The sequence below is a fragment of the Heterodontus francisci genome, chromosome 30 (assembly GCF_036365525.1).
Source record: "Heterodontus francisci isolate sHetFra1 chromosome 30, sHetFra1.hap1, whole genome shotgun sequence".
NCBI lineage: Eukaryota > Metazoa > Chordata > Chondrichthyes > Heterodontiformes > Heterodontidae > Heterodontus > Heterodontus francisci.
The window spans coordinates 14582623-14603857 of NC_090400.1; the positions used below are offsets into that span (position 1 = coordinate 14582623).

A 21235-nucleotide genomic window follows, 5' to 3' on the forward strand; every position below is an offset into this window, starting at 1 on the left:
CTCTGCTTCTCTCTCCACAGATGCTGCCAGACCTGCTGAGTATTTCCAGCATTTCTGGTTTTTCTTTCAGTTCCCTTGTACAACAAGGTACAGTCTATACCATTGTTATGGCATTAATGGTTGCAGCAGAGTTTTTGGGAAAGCAGAATGTTTCTCTGAGTGACTTGATAATTTTAACTCAGCACAAATTCAAAGAATTGGCAGCAAAATTGGGGTTGGTATTGAAATTAGGTGCCAAAAAAGCAGAGTTAATTGACATAATAGCCGAACATCTGGAATTGGTAGAAGATGATGATGATGGTAATACAGATGAAGGGCAATACGAGGAACAAGAAAGCGAATAGGAAAGACGTGAATGTAGTAGGTCCGAGAGTGATGCAGTGGAATTGGCTAGGATTCAGTTAGAAATGAAAAAACTGGAGCTTCAACAGGAAAAAGAAAAAGCAATAGCAATAAGAAAACTTGAACTTCAGACAGTGAAAGAGAAGAGAGGGAATTTAGGCTAAAAGAGATGGAACTAAGACAAAGGGGTAGTCTTAAATCCAGGGAAAATTCGGGTCCGGAAGAATCTGAATTTAGATTAGGACCCAGTGAGAAATTGTTTAAACTTATATAGGCTCTTCAAAGGTTCGAGGAAAGGGACGTAGAGGCATTTCTCATATGTTTTGAAAAAATAGCCAAACAGATGAAATGGTGAAAGAAAGCTAGACATTGCTCATATAGGGCAGGCTGGTAGGCAGAGCTCATGAAGTCTGCTTTCTGAAGAGGCTTCTGCAGATTATGAGATGGCAAAAAAAAGCTATTCTCTGCATATGAGTTAGTCCCTGAAGCTTACCGTCAGAATTTTAGGAACTTACGGGGATTGACTGGGCCGACATATTGAGAACTTGAGAGGGTGAAGCAAATGAATTTTGACGGTTGGATAGGGGCATTAAAGATAGAAACCACAAATGAGAACCTTTGAGAATTGATTCTCTTAGAGTTTAAAAACCCCATTCCTTCAGTCGTGAGAACGCGTATAGATAGCCTGAGAGTTTTGAAAGCTAGGCAAGCAGCAGAGATTGCTGATGAATTTGAGCTTGTGAATAAGCCAACTTATTTTGTCCGTCACCCCCATAAACCCGAGAAGGATAGAAAGTGGGAGAGTAAAAGGAAGGCAAGTAGCTGGGAACAAGAAGGAACAGCTGGGATTGCCCCAGGATCACCTCCTGAGGCCAGAAAGGAAGGTGCTGAGGGTAGAAGTGAGGTGTGCAAGCCGAAGTGTCATCATTGCCACAAAACAGGTCATCTTCGTTCAGAGTGCTGGAAATTGCGAGGTAAACCCATAGGACTTGTTGGGGTCCGCAAAGTTAGTGCAGAGGAAAAGACTCAGAATATAGCAGACCAGGCTATCGCTTTAACAACAGCTGTGAATGTGAAACCAGATACTAAAACTAAGAGGAGTGCAGAGGTTAAGAATAAAATACCTGAGAGTTATAATGATTTTTTGTCAAAGGGGAGAGTAACTCCGTATCCCGTAATTGAGGCAGGAAAACCTATCATTATACTCAGGGATACAGGAGCGATCCAAACACTCTTGCTGGGGAAAGATATGAAGTTTTCTCCAGAAACCGCCTTGAACGCTAAAGTTTTAGGTAATGGAATTGGCGGGGTGTGTATACCCGTACCTTTGTATTAAGTATGCCTAGAGAATGACTTAATATCTGGGGTAGTAACAGCAGGTGTTGTGCACAGTTTACCAGTAAAGGGAATTGATCTACTTCAAAGAATTGATTTATCAGTTACTCCTATGGTTACAGAGGGACCATGTGAAATTAAGGAAACGGAGCAATTACAGGAGCAAGCTCTGAGAATATTTCCTGCGTGTGTAGTCACCCGAGCAAGGGCTAAACAGGATCCATTGTCGGAAGTAAAAGGGGAACGACAAATAGATAATCAGGCATCTGAAACCTTATTTGGGGATTTAGATAATCCAAATGAGATGTTTAACAAATCATCTATCATTGCAGCACAGCAAGCTGATCCAGCGGTCTACCAAATAGCACAGACGGCTCTGAGAGAAGCTGAGATGAAAGGATTTCCGGAAGGCTACTATATGGCAAACGGGGTTTTGAGGAGGAAATGGAGACCACCTCATAGACCTGCTGACGAAGACTAGACAGTTGTTGAACAGATGGTGGTACCACCTAAATATCGCCAAGGATTAAGGTTAGCACACGACATTCCTTTTTCAGGACAAAGGGGAATTCGGAAGACCAAATCACACATAAGCAAACATTATTACTGACCAGGTCTTGCAAAGGATGTGAGATAATTTTGTAGGGCATGCCACACTTGTCAAACGGTGGGAAAACCACAACCTACCATAAAACCAGGGGATGAGGTATTAATGTTGTTACCATCACAGGGATAACCAGTGAAAGCACGGTTCAGTCGTACATACAGAGTGATCAAAAGAGTGGGCAAGGTAGATGACTTGATTGACACCCCTGATCACTGGATGAAGAACCATTTATGTCACATTAATTTGCTCGAACCATATGACCGCAGGGAGGTCGATGAACCAGTACAGGTATGTCAGGTAATCGGGACTATGGAGAAGGAAAGGGATAGTGAGGATGAGGCAGAAGTAGGCCGAGGAAATTCTCAGATTGATCCTTCAACTATCCAATCAACAAATGGAGAATGGCTAAGAAAATTAAACAGTAGGCTTTTACACCCAGAGGTGAAACAGCGTGAAGTCCTAACCAGGGTTTTCACAGTGTTTCAAAAAGTTTGTAGGGATAAGCCAGGATGTACAACCTTAGCTACACATGATGTAGGTATAGGGAGAGCCATTCCTTTAAAAGGACATCCTTGTTGCTTAGGTCCAGCCAAACAGGCCCAAGTGGAAGCAGAGGTACAATGCATGCTGAAGGGCAGCTTAGTTGAACCTAGTCAGGACAACTGGAGTGCGCAGATGGTCTTGATGACTAAACCTGGTGGCATAGTCCAAACTTGCATAGACTCTAGAAAAGTCACTGTGGTAAAGAAGGCAGACTCCTAACCAAATTCTCATATAAAGAACTTAAGGACAGAGTGGGCAACACAATGTGTCTTAAAGAGACAGATGTGTTGGAAGGCTACCATCAAATTCCTTTGACACCCCAGGGTAAGAAAAAAATCAGCTTCTGTTACACCGGACAGGGTTTTCCAGTATCAAGTGATGCCACATAGGTTAAGGGGTACTCAAGACACTTCTCGGAGAATAGTGAACCCAGTAGTGGTCAGTGCCTCTAGCTGTGCAGCTCATCTCGCTGAGGAGATAGATAATAGGGACACTTGGAACGAAAACACGAAACAATCGGAAGACCCCTATGCTTGTAAATTTAAAATGGGTTAATTGGAACAACCTTTTGAAAATCTAAAGCTGAAATGTTCTGGTGGAACTTGTTGCTGTAGTCTAAACATTTTTTTTTAAAGAAATGAGTATACCTGTAAAATGCGTGGAAAAAAAGGTTAGCATTTTTTCAATTTGTCTTTTTTTAAAAACCCGTTGTAATGAAATGCATTACAGAAATGGCGTTTCATTCCGCTGGGGCGGATGTGTCATGGTCCTGGAGTTTTTTTTCGGAATATGCGGTTTGCCTTTCAGGCTTGCAAGGGATCAGTATTGCTTTTAGATCCGGCAAGCCTTAGGAGATATAGAAAGGTGCATTTTTGTTGCCTTAGAAACAACCATTTGGAGACTGCGATTCAAAGGGTGCATTCTATTTACCATAGAAACAGCCACTAGGAGTGAGCCTGACACGATACATTTGTTACAATTCAGTTTTGAACCGGCTGTTAGGAAGACAGTTTGTGCGAACAGAACACACACACTGACAGATACAGAGGACACAGTTGTGATGAGCACACCTGAAAAAAAGTGCACTCAACCATTTAAACTGAAGGAATAGGAATTTAGTCTGTTTAATTATTATCTCTCAAAATTCGAAAAACATCAAGCCAATACAGAGATCTCTGGTAATTGAAGTTGAAGAAAGGGAAGTTAGACTGTGACAATCTTTTATCCTTCAAAAACTCTAAAGTCAGATTGCTTCTGTTGAAAGTGTTTGCAAGTCGTTAATTGTTGAAATTCACTGGAGAAGGAAAGCAACATTCTGTGAGGACTTCGAGGAACATCCTGTGAAGACTTCGAACAACATTGGACTGTAAGTTTGCAAGGAATCTAATTTTTTCTATTTCAAATGTTGTTTACATCTTCACAGTGTTCAAGAATTTAGTTCTTCTAATTAAAGAATTAATTTATTGATTTAAAGACACCTGGTTTGGTTAGCCTCATTCACGGGTTAATAGATGGTCCAATTTAGTTGGGTCTTTCTTTATTTTGGAAAGTTTTAAATGATATGTTCGGTGATCTGTGGAGCAACAGCATTGAATTATCAGTGCGTCTCTCCCACCACAATCAGAATCGTAAATTTTGATTGGGGGCTTTGACAGGAGCGGTTAGTCGTAACAAGTGGAGAAGGTGTACCTCTGCTCATTGCTCCTGGACATGCCCCATGCACCTTATCTGAGTTTAACACACAGTCGATAAGGAAGTGGACTCAGGGTAATTCCATATTTGGCTTCTGTATAGCTTGGTCTGGGCTCATTTTCTGGGAGAAGGAATGTGAAATGTTGGAACATGGACGTGAAGAACAGGAAGAGTTCGGCCTTTGCCAGCTGCTCCCCCAGGCACACACGACGACCTACAGGGTGAGAACAAGATTAGTTAGTGCCCGCAGGAGAGAGGCTGGAAGGTCACTGCAGGGTCACACTGATTGAACAGCAACTGGTTCTTTCACAGTCTTAAATTCCTAATCTCACTCTGGCTCCATCCCATTGCATCTCTCAGAATCACAGTCACTTCCAACCTTTTTCAAACTCGAGCAAATGTTATACTTCATTTTGTTTAATCAATATCCGTGTATCAAGCCTGTGTCCTCAGTACCTTGCTCTATGGCAGCGAGGCCTGGACAACGTATGTCAGCCAAGAGCGATGTCTCAATTCATTCCATCTTCGCTGCCTCTGGAGAATCCTTGGCATCAGGTGGCAGGACTGTATCTCCAACACAGAAGTCCTCAAGGCCGCCAACATCGCTAGCTTATACACCCTACTGAGCCAGTGGCGCTTGAGATGGCTTGGCCTTGTGAGCTGCATGGAAGATGGCAGGATCCCCAAGGACACATTGTACAGCGAGCTCGCCACTGGTATCAGACCCACCGGCCGTCCATGTCTCCACTTTAAAGATGTCTGAAAACGCGACATGAAGTCCTGTGACATTGATCACAAGTCGTGGGAGTCAGTTGCCAGCGATCACCAGAGCTGGCGGGCAGCCAAAAAAGTGGGGCTAAAGTGTGGCGAGTCGAAGAGACTAAGCAGTTGGCAGGATAAAAGACAGAAGCGCAAGGGGAGAGCCAACTGCGAAACAGCCCTGACAACCAATTTTATCTGCAGCACCTGTGGAAGAGTCTGTCGCTCTAGAATTGGCCTTTATAGCCACTCCAGGTGCTGCTCCACACACCACTGACCACCTCCAGGTGCTTACCCATTGTCTCCCGAGACAAGGAGGCCAAAGAAGAAGAAGAATATAAAATTAACTTTTTAGAAACAGGGTTCACTATAAGTGGCCTTGAGAGAGGAGTTACATTTAGATCTTAATTTATGAAATTTTACACATCCTTTTTGAGGTTGAGGAGGAGGTTGAGATCCCCACCCCGACATAGAGATGTGGCCAGACATCCATTACTAATCCACAGCTGTATATTTCAGTATATTTAATGATTCCTTTAATTCTACATTACCTGCAGAGAATGGGATGAAGGCTTCCGGTTTCACAAACTTCCCCTCTGAGTTGAGGAAGTGACCCGGATTAAACTGATGTGGAGTCGACCAAATGTTCTCATCAAACAATGCGGAGGAAAGATTCGGAATGATCATTGTTCCCTATAAGTTATTTAAAAAGAGACACATTACCAAGAATCTATTTGTAATAGGCCATTAGAGCTATCAGGAGAACCCACATTACTTTCATTCTGGGAGGAAGATATTGATCCCTCTGTGTTGAGAATCATAATCCCCAGATGCTTGTCTCCCCTGTCATGGACAGATGGCATTCAAACCACGTCCATGAGATCAAGACAGAATGCTGGTACCTTAGTCTTCTGGCCACACAGATATATGTTTCCAGCTCATTCGATGCAGAAGTCTTTACAGATCCCCCGCCATACACCAAGGTCTCCTCTCATCATCACATCTACCTGTTCCCTGCAGTCTCTGAGAATGCCATGGGAAATCAACTCATTATCAATAAAAACAACTGAGACTCTCGTGTCAGGAGATACACATCTACTCCAAAGGTCTCTGTTTTAGAGAAGTTCAACTCTTCAAACAATAGGGAGCAGTTCTGCTAACTCAGAATCTTCATATTTCCTGTTATTAAGGGCTCAGTACAGCAGTGAATGACCCTGAAGAAAATCAACCATTATAACTGGGAAGTATTTGTGCTTTCAGAGAGGGACAGGTTTTGGGTGTGGAGGAGGAAGCTGTATATCCAAGATTCATTCCAGAATGTACCTTCGGGATTGTGTATCCCATGACCTCCGTATCTCTGTATGTTTGATGAGGAAGTGAAATTGGGACAATATTTCCTAAGCGTTGGGTTTCATGGATAACAGCATTAGTGTACGGCATTTCCTCACGGTCTTCCAACATTGGCTTTCTCTCCTTCCCAACTACTCTGTCAATCTCTTCATGGACTTTAGCTGCAGAAGCAAAAGGACAAATTTTGAGTATCAGGCAAAAGAAAGAAATTATATTTATTTAGAACCTTTCTAAATCTCATGATCCAACAATGAAGTAATTTATCATGTATATTCACTGTTGTAATTCAGGAAATATAGCAGCCAGTTTGTGCACAACAATGTCGCACAAGCATCAATGAGATAAATAACAAATAATCTGTTTTAGTGAATAGCAAAGGGAGGATTCAAAACCTGCCTTACTGATCATGGGATCATTTCAGTCAGTGCTGTCGGCAGAAAATGACTAATTGTTACACTACCTCCAAACGCACAAACGCTCTTCTCTTCCCTCCCTCATTTGATACTGGGGTGCTCTCCTTCCCCACTCCTCCATCTCAGTTCACAGTATCATCTCCTTCCTCCCCTCTCCCACAGTTCAGAACTGTATCTATGACCCTGCCAGCTGTTTGAGGTCTATTTATACTTACACTGCAGATCTGGATGTAGCATCATGAAGAGCAGGGCCCAGCGCAGGGTGGTGGAGGTGGTCTCTGTACCAGCTGCAAAGAGGTCAGAAACCGTCCCCATCAAATTGGATTCCAAGAAACTTGTCTTGGGGACATGCTTCATCTAAAAAGCAGTTAACAAAATCATTGATAACATATAGAATTATAAAATGAAACAGCACAGAAATAAACCATTTGACCCATCGTGCCTGTGCCAGCTCTTTGTTGAATTACCCAATTAGTTCAAAGCCCCCACTCTTTCTCCATTGCTCTGCAATGATTTTCCCTTCAAGTCTTGATCCAATTCCCTTTTCAAACTTATCACTGAATCTGCTTCCACCGTCCATTCAGGTAGTGCCTTCCAGATCATAACAACTAGGGGCTGGATTTTACTGAGCTCTCAACATTGGGCTCTGTGGCGGGGTGGGCCAGAGCATGGTTCCAGCTGAGGCCTGCCACGGAGGCTGACACCTGGGAGGGACTGGCTGGGGAAAGCAGGCGAGACACTGGTGGGGAGGCGGGAGGAGCTACGTTTTTCTCTGTTGGGGGAGCAGGATCAAATAAGCATCATCAGTGTAGGAGATGGTGGGAAGGGGGGGTCTTTCAACACTTTATAGTCTGTGGGGGGAAGGTCAGAATTCAAAGATAAGGGCGGGGAAATGGTAAATGTCTAATGTAATTATTATTGTGCGGTTGGAAAGGGGCGTGACAAATTATTTTGTAAACTTTGGGGTGGTGATTCACTTTAAAAATTCAAATTAGCCGGTAAGGCTGGCTGTCCTTTATAAATGGTGCCAGAGCCTGCGCACAGACAGCTGACACCATTGCCGGTGACAGACAGCCCACCTCCCTCCACGTGTTTGTGGGGGGAGGATTGTGGATGAGGGGCCGTGCTGGTTTTTTAAATGTGCTGTCAAGGGAGTCACCACAGGTTGTAAGAGAATCACGGAATCTTACAACATTGAAGGAGGCACATTCCATTATACTGGTGCTGTCTCTTTGAAAGAGCTAACGAGTTAGTCTCACACTCCTGCTCTTTCCACAAAGCTCTGCAATTTTTCAATATCCAATTCCCTTTTGAAAGTTTGATTCCATGTGGCTTCCAATAGCTAGTTCAAAAGCACCAATAGGCAGAGACCAGATGAACACTTGGGTGGAGAATGACAACTGGCTGTCAAAAGGGATCAGAGGAGAGCAGAAAATATCTTCAAAACAGGGACGGGGTGGCCTAACAACAAATGTAAAGGATACTGGCTTTAATATGCTCCAATTACCTGCTCCTTCTCTGCGAAGAAGGCAACACCCATTACCGAGCACAATGGAATGTGAATTTAAAGCACATCTGTAAACACTGTCTGTAAAATACTCCAGTATCCATCACATACTTTCTCCTGCTCTGCCAAGAAAGCATCAATGAAGTCCCTCGGCTCATTTGGATCCCATAATTTTTTATGCTCCGAGACTATTTCCTGGAAAAAGTGAATGGTTTTCTCATGATTTTCAAATATCTTATTGTGTGGGCCCGGGAGGTGACGAATAAAGGGGAATGTGTTCACAAGCTGCAAAAAACACAGGGTTTGAAATTAGATACATTCTTTTACAAGACTTTTCTGATTTTGATGAAAATAGTGAACACAAAAATTTGTTGCGTTATATTTACAATGAAACCAACACAAAGAGGAATTAAAACAAGAAATGCTGGATTCACTCAGCAGGTCTGGCAGCATCTGTGGAAAGAGAAGCAGAGTTAACGTTTCGGGTCAGTGACCCTTCTTCGGAACTGACAAATATTAGAAAAGTCACAGATTATAAACAAGTGAGGTGGGGGTTGGGCAAGAGATAACAAAGGAGAAGGTGCAGATTGGACCAGGCCACATAGCTGACCAAAAGGTCACGGAGCAAAGGCAAACAATATGTTAATGGTGTTTTGAAAGACAAAGCATTAGTACAGATTAGGTGTGAATATACTGAATATAGAACATCAGCAAGTGCAAACCTGAAGAAAAACAACCTGAAAAAAACAGTGGGTAAGCAAACTGAACAAACTAAGATGAAATGAAATAAATGCAAAAAATGTAAAAAGGAATGCAAAAAAAAGGAAGAAAAAATAACTAAAAATGACTAAAAATGAAAGTAAAGTGGGGGGCTGTCATGCTCTGATGTTCGTTGATGAACATCAACGCAAGCTCGAGGAACAGCATCTCATCTACCGATTAGGCACACTACAGCCTGCCGGACTGAACATTGATTTCAATAATTTCAGAGCATGACAGCCCCCCACTTTACTTTCATTTTTAGTCATTTTTAGTTATTTTTTCTTCCTTTTTTTTGCATTCCTTTTTACATTTTTTGCATTTATTTCATTTCATCTTAGTTTGTTCAGTTTGCTTACCCACTGTTTTTTTCAGGTTGTTTTTCTTCAGGTTTGCACTTGCTGATGTTCTATATTCAGTATATTCACACCTAATCTGTACTAATGCTTTGTCTTTCAAAACACCATTAACATATTGTTTGCCTTTGTTCCGTGACCTTTTGGTCAGCTATGTGGCCTGGTCCAATCTGCACCTTCTCCTTTGTTATCTCTTGCCCAACCCCCACCTCACTTGTTTATAATCTGTGACTTTTCTAATATTTGTCAATTCCGAAGAAGGGTCACTGACCTGAAACGTTAACTCTGCTTCTCTTTCCACAGATGCTGCCAGACCTGCTGAGTGAATCCAGCATTTCTTGTTTTTGTTTCAGATTTCCAGCATCCGCAGTATTTTGCTTTTATTACAAAGAGGAATTATTTCCCCGGTATCTAAATCTGGTTTCTCAGTAAATAATAATCAATAATATGAATGAGATCAGTCTCTATCTCTGTTAATCCTCAATGTGTTTCAATGAGTTTCTTCACAAACACATTCCTTTCAGAACCCAGTGTTGGTTTGGTTTTACTGCCATTACTGTGATTAGGGAAATATTTTAATATTTTCTAACTGCAGTGAAAAAGTAGATATAAATATAACACAAATCTAGTCACTGAGTCGTATTGAGTCAGAGATATACAGCACAGAAACAGGCCCTTCAGCCCATCGTGACTGTGCCAGCCATCAAGCACCTAACTATTCTAGTCCCATTTACCAGCACTTGTCCCGTAGCCTTGTACGCTATGCATTTCAAGTGCTCTTCTATCAATGCCCCTCATAATTTAGTATACCTCAATCATGTCCCCCTTCAGCCTTCTCTGCTCTAAGGAAAACATTATATTAGGGCAGGTGACGAAATGCTCAAAGAAGTAAGTTTTAAGAAGGGTCTTAAAGGAGGAGAGAGGAGTAGACATTAGGGAGGGAATTCCAGAACTTACGGCCTGGGCAGCTGAAGGCACGGCTGCTAATGGTGCTGCGATTGAAATGCACAAGAGGTAACAATTGGGGGAGCGCTGAGATTTCAGAGGGTTGGAGGGTTAGAGGAGGTTACAGAGATAGAGAGGGGCGAGTAGATGGAGCAATTAGAAAACAAGGATGAGAATTTTAAAATCGAGGCCTTGCCGACTGGGTCCCAGTGTAGGTGAGCGATCCCAGGGGTGATGAGTGAACTGGACGGTGTGAGTTAGGACAATGACAGCAGAGTTTTGAATCACCTCAAGTTTACAGAGGGTGCAAGGTGGGAGGCCGGCCAGGAGAGCACTGGTAGAGTTGGACAATCTGAAGGCTATAGATATATCAAACAGGTGACTGAGATCTTCTGTGTCTGCATTAACAACATCACTACTTTTCCCATAGAAAACTGGCGACAGTAAAAACCGGTGTTGTAGTTTGTTCAGATAGCCTCAAAGTCCTCAGCAGTAATGATAGGCACCCATGTGACACTATACACTCCTGTACAATTGGCGGTGCATTCAGAAGCCACATGACCAATCACTCCAGTCAGGTGAAGCTTGACAGTGACTATCAGGTCAGGATTATGCAGGTGAATTCCCTTTTCCCAGGCAGTCGTCACAAGTCTTTATTTTAAACTCATCCACAGTCCCACTTGACCCAGTTGGAAAACGGCAAAGTTATCTCCCATGGAGACCAAGGCTGACCTCTGGATCCTCAGCTTATGAATGTTCTAGGAAAGCAGCATAAACCTGCTGAGCACAGGGTACAATCAGCTGCATTCATCTATCAGATCATCATCAAACATACCAGAGCAATGTTAAAGTACTGCTTCAGGTGTGTAGACAGATGAAGCCTGCTGTATGCCCCTCAACTTTGCTGTTCAGTCAGACATAAATGTGAAACATTCAGAGAAGTTGGACAATCAGCAGGAGCAGGAATACAACCAGATGAGTATTTCCAGGCTAAACGGACAACTGTGTATTTGCCAATTGCTGGAGCTGATGAGACTTTTTCCGAAGCTCCCAACTGCTTCAACAATCCGCCTTATATCCTCATCAGTACCCTGAGAAATACCTTCATCTACATTGTGTTTATCTCCAATTCAACCACCAGAGATACCCAGGACTGAAATTCTCATTGGTCCATTCACAGCTGGAAGTGTGGTGAAAGAGGTTGTAAACACAGGTATCCACACCCAGGATAATCTATGTTATACTGTCTATGCTCATGTATGAAGATTGGTCACTTTGCTGAGGTAATGAAAGATAATCAGAGCCTGTGGAAACTGCAAGAAGTCCAAGAGCGGAGATGGTGGAGCCAAAAAATTGATGAAAAACTTTTCTTGAAAATGAAAGTCAGGAAAGAACACAGGAAGCATGGCCACATGCAATTCTACAGAGCAAGGGAAAATCACTCATCCTCTCAGTTCGAGTTAATTCCGATCACTCATCGCTTTAGCTCCAGATCATCCCAGTATTTTATTGAACCTTTCTCTTGCACAGTTGAAGAATGTAACCCAGCTTTGTCTTTATTTCATTTGAGATTGATTCTGATATCCAGAACCCTACAAGACCCACACTTTCTGCTGCATTAATTATCCAATGAATTGCCTTACCTGACCCCAAAATGCTCCTTCCAAAACAAAACTTTCTTCAAGTATTTGTAAAAATCCAAGGAATTTTTTATCTTGATATTCAAAACGTTCTCCAAAGGTAATGGAACAGATAATATTTGAGGTCGCACAGTTTATAATGAAATGTGGATCAAACGCAAGTCCTGTGTAAAAAATAACAAGTGATGATATTTTTCAGAGAGATGATCTTAGTACGAATGCATATTTTGAAACTCTTCCATGAACAGATTGCAGTGAGGGATTTAGTAGCTGACTGAAGGCTGGATGTTCATTGCAGATCTAAATCCCTCCATTCTGGTGGATTCAAATCAAGCCACTCCTTCCCCTTTATGGGACAGCCAGGATCTCCATTTCTATTTATTGCAAAACAACTGTGAACAAAGCAAACAGGTTTCTCAGCTTTGCAAATTCTACTATTCAAATACTTTCCTGGCCAGCCTCCCATGTTCCACCACCGCTCCCCTCCCCCACCATTAACTTCAGCTCATTCACAACTCTACTGCCCATATCCTAAGTTCTATTCACCTGTTAGTCCTGTTACTCACTGACCTACACCAGCTCCCAGTCCAACAACATCTCAATTTTATAAATCTAACTCATGTTCGAATCCATCCATCTGTGGCCTTTCCTCTCACTAACTCTGGAACTTTTTCTAGCACTATAGCCCTCTAAGAACTCTGTGTTCCTCCAACTCTGGCTCCTTGTGCATCCCTCACTTCCTCCACCCCACCACTGGTGGCCGTACATTCAGCCACCTAGGCCCTAAACTCTGGAATTCACTCATATACCTCATTGCCTCACCCATTCTCCTCCTCTGAAATACTCCTAAATTCTTAGATCATTGACTAAGCATTTGGCCACCAGTCCTAATGTCTCCTTATTTCACTGGCTGTCAGTTTTTGTCTGACTACACACCTGTGAAGCACTTTGGGACATTTTATAACATTTGAGAGGCTATATAAATACAAGTTGTTGTTGTTAGATTCTGGGATATCATCAGAAACAGCTGCCAGGTGGCCTCCAGGCCTGTAACGGAGCCCGGCTGCAATTTAGATGACAATGGGAAACCTTACCTCAGGTGCTAGCAGGTTGCCGGCAGCTCCTTTACAGACCCTCCGATCTGAGGAGACTGGCCGACCCCCTCTGGCTCCAAGCTTCCTTGTGGGTATTTCTTTTCTGTCAAACAATGGAGAAAATTCTGGAAAATTACACAGGAATTGTTTTGAATTGAAATGACCCCATCGCAAACAGTTCCGAATGTTCTATGAAATTCCCATTAAGAGCAAAGGGGGAAAAGCTCCAAAGCTCTAACCCTCACCCAATTTTCATTCTATCAAACAGTCCAGAGACTGCAGCACAGAGGGTGCACTGAAGGATAAAATCACCTACCATGGTCTGAAATCGAGATAAGATCTTAGAATCTGCTCACCTCTTTCATCTTCAAAAGCTTTGTTTAAAAATCCAGCCTCTTCCACAATTCGCATCTCCAGAGATTTCTTCCCGAGCCCAAAGGTTCTCAGTGTCGAAAGTGAAAACTTTCTCTGCTCTCTCCACCAATGGCCATATTTTGCAAAGACAATACCTCGAGGGGTACAACAGAAACAGTGATTTATTTATCTTATTCATTGAGATATGTCTGAGATTGCTGGGACCTGGTTACGTTTACCAAAATGTGGCAGAAGTTAAATACAAAAGCTCCTACATAGCTTTGTTTCTTGTTAAAATTGAACTCAATATTCATGCAGTCCCAGAATTTCCTTTCACTTTCCTGTCTAAATGATCAGGAATGGGCTGCCTACTGGATTTTCAATGGCAAAAGATCATAAGAATGTGCAAGGGTGGAGAGGATCATTCATCCACCTTCTCTTGCATTCATCAAGACAATTCTCAAGAATACCAATGTAAGGTAAAGCAACAAATTTATACTGTATGAGAAGAGAGTTCTGATTGGCTGGCAGTGGGACTCTGGTAGAGGCGTTGCCATGGAGAATGCACCAGTTTATGGCGACTGATAGTTAACTGCCAAGTGGGAGTGCGATTGTCATTTATTCAGGTATTTATTTCAGGTTGCATATTGAAATTGGGCTCCCGTTGCTGAGTGGCAGGGGGTGGGGAGTGCCACTATGAGTCCTCATCGTCGAGCAGCGGTGGGGGCCGCCACGGGCTCATTGCCGTCATCGATATGGGGCTGGCCCTTTCCAGTGTCGAAGTCTGTGACGGGCTTCTCCCAGAGGCATTTTCCAACCCGCACCCCCCCCAACTGCCACGACTCCCGATGTCGGGTCGGGGTGGGGCGGGGGAACTGTACAATTTAGCCCTTAGTGTGTGCCTTTGTCTTTAGTTTCAATTTTGCCCTTGTTTCCTTATTTATACATCGTGTCTCATGTCCCCTCTATTGTTGGGCTTTGTATGTCCTGGGTGAGAAAGGAATCCTGCACACATTGTTTTATAACTCCATATCCCTGTATCCCTCTCACTACCACTTCTTACCAGTTGAATTCTGGGCAATTAAAATCTCCCATGATTATTCCACGTCCTTTAGTCATTTTCAGATATTTGTTAACGTATTTTTTGCTCCACTTCCTTTGTACTATTAGGCGCTCTGCGGTATACCGTTGTTAGCGGGAACAATCCCTTCCTATCTCTTATTTCAATCTCAAGGGTACACTGCCACCAATCCCCCTGGACCGCACTGATGCCAGTCCCCCTGGACCGCACTGAGACCGTTTCTCCTGGATCGCACAGACACTGGTTCCCTGGACCATGCTGATGCCAATCCCCCTGGACACACTGAGACCATTTCCCCTCGGTCTTGACAGAATCCCCTGCAGGCTGAGAGGATGATGACGTGTGGATTATCAGCAGAAACAACTAATGTCAATCAGAATCATAGAATTAAAGCCACAGAAGGAGCCATTCAGTCCATATCATATCCCACTGCCCCTGGTTCCTGAGGCTGTCTCTGAAGCCTGGTACATAGTTACCTGCTCCTATGCGCTTTGTTATATCTTCATATATTGGAAAGTGTGGCCGATCAGCAAAATCTTCTGATTTCTTCACCAGAGCCTCTTTTAGTGTTTCGTAGCCGTTCAGTATCACCATGTTTGTCCATCCAAACTGTACACTGACCACATTGCCGTATTTCTTCCACAGCTTAACAATAAAGAAAGGAATTAAATGGGGAATAGCATGATCCCATTATTATGGGTTCAATCTCTTCGATCAGATACAATAGTGATCAGAGATAGTGCAGTTTGGAATGATTCCAATCAGACACATCACAGCTAGTAACCCAGTATGGAATTGTTCGGCACCCCTCTCCCAGTTAATGCTGGGCTCCAGGGAGTTTGACATTCCAGCCCATGTGTCATTGCATGTGACGGTACGGGTAGGGCTGGATTCTTATTGTATTGATACAGCACTGAAACAGGCCCTTCGGCCCAATGAGTCTGTGCTGACCAACAAACACCCATTTATACTAATCCTACAGTAATTTATGTCATTTATAGAGCAGAAGATTGTGGGGTTTTCCCCTCATTTCTTCTGGAGAAATTTTGGGCTGTTGTATCAGTGCTGCTAAATTTTTTGTTATGTTGATTTTTGGTTGTCACGGTGACACAGAGGCATTCGTCATCACTCCTGCATCCGTTTACAGAAGCACTCTATTTCTCCCCTTCCCCCCAAGCTCACATTGACACTCTTTACCCCTTCCTTTAGTTCACCCTTGACTCACCTAGTTTATTCTGGTGCCCTTTCTGGTTCTGACTCACAGACCACAAAATTGGGCTCTTTAGTGCCCATAATTTTGCTGATACGGGTGCTGTTTTGGTACCAAAATGATGTTTGTACTGTAGGCACACTCCCAGCACGGCCTGCGCTGAATGCCATCTTGGTCAGGGTGTTTGCGCAGGCGTTAGTAGCTTGCACAGAGTAGGCATATAACTTGAATTGACACCAGCTCTGCCATTTTCGACCTCACTGCTCCAGCTAATGCCCCTGTTGTGACCAGGTGTGAAAGGTGTCTAGGAGTCCCTCTCAGCCTTCACCTGGTCTTACTGTAACAGGATTTAATTTTAAACACACCATGTTTGAGCTCCCCATTGGTGAATCGTTGTTCACCGCTTTCCAATCATGAGGTAAAGAATCCAGCACACCAGGTTTTCTCAGGTTTAAAAAAGAAAAGTGAAATTTATTAAAACTTAAACTCAAACTCTAATTCGCTGAAAGCCTTTGGATATATGACACGCCCACGCTAGCATGCACACACAATATACACTCGCAAATAGGGACAGAAAAGAGCAGAAGAAAAATAAAGTGAAAATGTTTGAGGCGATCCTTCAAGGGGGTTTGTTACTGTGCTTCAAGCTCATTGTAGAGTCCTTGATTGTAGGTGGTCTTGCTCTTCGTTGGGACCCATTATTCTTCTTAAACCTTGTCCACTATAGGAGACTTTTCTCTCTTGGTGTTCCTGTGTCTTCAGTGCGCTTCAGTTCCGTGAAAAAGATATGAGCAGGTAGGAGAAAGGCAGCAGCAAGCCAGTCACAAGAGGTCTTTTCCAGTCCAGGAGCAAATAGCTTTCTGAGTTTTAAAACTCTGTGGCAAGTTCAAATTAAAAAAAACTCCAACAACCAGTTAGTCATGTGACTAAACTGGTCTGACCACGTCTGTTTGTGTATTCGAATATCTTAGCAGTTAACCTGGAATGCTGGATCATCCACCTTCAACTTCTGGTAATCAAAGGTCCATTGTGGATTCAGTTGGAGCAGGGAGTGGCCCCTTTGTCCTTTCCAAGTACTCTCTGTTACTATTCAAATGTCCTTCTAGTCAAGGGTCTGGTGTTTTTTTGTAAACAAGTTCTTTCTTTACTCCAGTAACAGTTTAAAATTCAATGTTCATGTGATCAAATAAATGTGTCTGATTCTTGGCAAGTGGAGGTCTGCATGACATCCCTCTTAAACACGGGTTTAGCAACAGGCAGGAATCCCCCCCCTGCCACACGAAACCCCAGCAATATTTAAATGGATTATCAACAACTTGCAGGTTAATCGCTGATTAATTTCTACTGGCTCTGTTTGAGTTTGAGGAAGTGCTTGGTGGTTTGAAGGTTTGGTTAAAGTTTGTGAAGTTGACAGAGAATGATGCTACACCTGGGGAAGGCCTTGGTTGTGACTTCAAATATTCTGGTCAGACCACTTTCTCCCAGTTATGGGCTCCAGTTGCAATCCTTTGGGCTGCACCGTGAGAGGGAGATTGACAGAGACAGCAAAGGAGAAGAGAAGCTGCTCGCAGAGGGAGGGGAAGGAGAGGTAGAGGGGTTCTTAGCAGGAAGCCTTATCCACCCAGGGTCTTCAGGGTGCATTTCTCTTACAGCAGATTCAATTGTGGCTTTTAAAAGGAAATTGGATAAACAATTAAAGAGAACAAATTGTAGGGCTATGGGGAAAGGGCAGGAGAGTGGGACTAGCTGAGTTACTCTTGTATAGAGCCAACATGGAAATGACGGGCCTCCTTTTGTGCTGTGATTCTATGATCCTATCATTCTAACTCCATTAAGCCAAGAGCTGTGTGTGCATCATCTGTGCTTTACAAAGGAGGAGCTCACAGAACTCTGCCACCTCTTGCAACTGGAGCTGTAACCTCAGAGCAGGGCAAGGACGGCACTGCCAGTGGCTGTGGAAATAACCGTAGCCATGAATTTCCTCACTGGGATCCTTCCAGGCTGGAGCAAGGGACATCTGTCACATCTCCCAGTTCACTGGCAACTGCTGCAACAGAGGAGTGATAGAGGCTCTTTGTGCCAGGAGAAGGGAATTCATTGTGTTCTCTCTGACCAGAGAGAAGCAGGCAGAGCGAGTAAGTGGCTTTGCCAGGATAGCCGGTTTCTCCATGGTGCAGGGTGCCATTGACTGCACACAGGTGGCTTTGTGGATGTCGCGTTTAAGTGCTGAGATAGATCATAACCTCAAAGGGTTCCACTCCCTGAATGTGCAGTTGGTGTGTGACCAAGCTCAGCACATCATGCTGGTGAATTCCTGATGCTTTCTGCACCAAGCCGCCATTCCCTCAGTATTTGAGCAACCACGTCAAACCAGAGAGTAGCTGCTGGGCGAGAAGGGCTTTATACCTGGCTTATGACTCCACTCCACAACCCAACCACATGTGGTCAGCCTATGTACAATGATAGCCATGCAGCCACATGAACCATCATGGAGCAGACCACTGGGGTACTGAAGCACTGACTGGACCACTCTGGAGAAGTCCTCCAGTAATAGCTGGAGCAGGTGTTCCAATTCGTGGTGGTCTACCCCACACTCTGGCCATCATGAGGGACAGCCCTTGCCACCATACATATGGTGAGCAGCTCAGGAGCAGAAAGAGGAGGAAGAGGTGGAAGAGGAGCAGGAGGAAGGGAGGAGGCACCCAATATATCCCCTTTCCAGCCAGGCTGTCTGTGAGCGCATCATTCGACTCCGGTACCACTGAACACAATCCCAAATCCCCATTTTAAAACAGTCACACACACCTTACCATCCCTGTTACTGCCCATCACAGTGTCTTGACTGCAATGCTGGAATAACCATTCCAAACCAACTTTATCCAACTAGCTATCCAATATTCCATCCAAAAGTCAACTAATCACCTTGTACTTTCCCTTACTGCCTCTCTACTGGGTGCCTTTGCCTTTTCCAAATGGCTGCAGTATGGCAAGTGGAAGGCTACTGACTTCCACTGAGGGAGACTGCAGATGACCATGCAGGACACCCTCACGTAGCTCTGGGCCTGGAAGGCCCGGCTTGGGACTGCACCACCTTGGCAGGGCAGCAGCAGTCTGTGCTGACTGGCTGGAAGGAAACAGTAACGGCATTGGTAGAGTGGCAGTGGTGGGAGCAGAAATACTGTCATCCTAAGAGAGAACAGCAGGCTCACTGAGCACGGAGGCACTGTCACTCCCCTGGGATGGCCCTTCAACATTCTGAATAATTTGCTGGAGCAGAGATTGCTGGACTGCTGTGACACCCGACATGTCCCATTGTCACAGGTATGTGCAGCAAGGATAGCTGTAGTTTCAGCTTTCATGGCACCAAACTATGATCTCATGACCTCTGTCTGAGCTTCCACTGCAACACTCATGGCCACCACTTACACACTGGCAATGACAGGCTACAAGCTCTGCCCTGAGCCCTGTGCCGAGTTGGAGCTGGACTCCTCCATGCTTCTTCGGTGTGGCATCAGGCTTTCTGGCAGGCCTGCCAATGCACCAAGTATTTCTGTGCGTATTTCCATCAGCCTTCTTCTGTACGCTACCCCACTGAAGGGCTCACCTGAGTCCGCTGCAGCAGAACTCCTGTGCAACTCTTTTCGAACAGTGTGTGTGAGGCTACTGGTTCAATTGTCAGGACATGGCATTTACTGACCTTCACTGCTCAAGTGAGGTTATTGAAGTTTTTGTCGTACCGTATCCAGGCCCTTGGAGATAGACTTCTGACATTGACAGAGATGCCTATCTGCTCCCACTGCCTTCACAGTGTCTGTCTGGAGAGCCTCCTGACCCCAAGGGAAGAGGACCTCTCTCCTCCTGTCCATCTCCTGCACTCAGGCCTCCACTGCTATGGAAAACCTTGGGGCACGCTCTCTGAACTGTTGCGCGATTTCCACTCCTCTTTCTACTCATAAACTCTTCTCCAGTCACTTCCAGCACCTGCTGCAGCCAGAATGCTTCTCCCCTTTATGAACTGCAGGCTAATTTTAAGTGGAGTTAAGTTGGGCCCGTTTCTGAGGTGTGCAGCCACTCAGCAGTCTGCTGTAAACCACCATTATTGAAATGAGCAAACAGCACAAGGTTGGTGTGCTGTGATTTGTGTCACTATGAAGAGGCAGTGGTTAATCGTACATCAAAATCCTCACATCCAATTACTGCTCTTATCCACTCGTTCCCCCACACTGTTCTCAATGCACACTCACACTGTTCCCATTCCTCCCAGTTAATATTAACAGGTTTAGTTATAGAATTATGGAATGTTACTGCACACATTGAGGCCATTCAGTCCATCGTACCTATACAGGCTCTTTGAAAGAACTGTTAAATTTAATCCCATAATCCAGCTTTTTCCCCATAACTCTGCAAATTAGTCCTCCTTCAGATAAATGTCCAATTGCCTTTTGAAAGTTCCTATGGAATCCGACTCCATGACTCTTTCCGGTAGTCCATTCCAGATCTTAACAATCCTCATTGTGAAAACTTCCTCCTCATTTCCCCAGAGAGAACAGTATGGGAGCAGGAAGAGAAGCCATGGCAGGTGATTCTCTGGCTACGATGAGATAGATTAGAATGGAAGCAGGTGAGCACAGACCCACCCAGCTGGACGATGGTGGAGTGGTATTGGAGGAGGATGGTGTGGTCAACCATGTCAAAGGCTGAAAACAGCTGGAGATGAATGAGGAGGATAGTTTACATTTGTCACAGTCACACAGGGGGTCATTTGTGTCTTTGATAAGAGCTGTTTCAGTTCTGTGGTCATATCGAAGGAAGGTTGAAAGATTGTGGTCAGAGCGTCTTTGATCTCCACCCCTGCTTCCCTCAACGACTGATGATGCATCCCATCTGCACTGGGTAACTTGTTAACTTTGAGTAATGCCAACCTACTTTGCTCCTCCTTTCTATTTTTATCCTATCCAATATCTCTATAACCCTCTCCTCTGATGTGACATTAACCTTAACTATCTTTTCCCTTTGTATTTGTTCATAAAAGATTTTTGAGTTTCCTTTTATGTTACTCGCTCATCTTTTCCCACATTGTTGCCTTGACTCAGTTGGTATCACTGTCACCTCTGAGTCTGACGGCTGTGCCTTCAAGTCTTACTCCAGCATGTGAGCACAAAAATTTAGGCTGACACTCCAGTGCAGTACTGAGGGAGTGCTGCACTGTCAGAGCAGCCGTCTTTTAGATGAAAGAACCCTGTCTGCT

General features: G+C 44.1%; 1 protein-coding gene across 1 annotated transcript in view; it reads right to left on the reverse strand.

Annotated features, from left to right (window-relative positions):
* The window catches only part of LOC137346427 (uncharacterized), a 67970-nt gene that overhangs the window by 40039 nt on the left and 6696 nt on the right, over positions 1–21235 (reverse strand). The window contains exons 2-9 of the mRNA XM_068009880.1: positions 15254–15422; positions 13699–13851; positions 12252–12412; positions 8660–8833; positions 7257–7398; positions 6602–6789; positions 5830–5971; positions 4567–4733 (exon numbers count right to left, since the gene is read on the reverse strand). Coding sequence (XP_067865981.1) covers positions 4567–4733; positions 5830–5971; positions 6602–6789; positions 7257–7398; positions 8660–8833; positions 12252–12412; positions 13699–13851; positions 15254–15422 — 1296 coding nt within the window. The remainder of the gene's footprint in view (positions 1–4566; positions 4734–5829; positions 5972–6601; positions 6790–7256; positions 7399–8659; positions 8834–12251; positions 12413–13698; positions 13852–15253; positions 15423–21235) is intronic.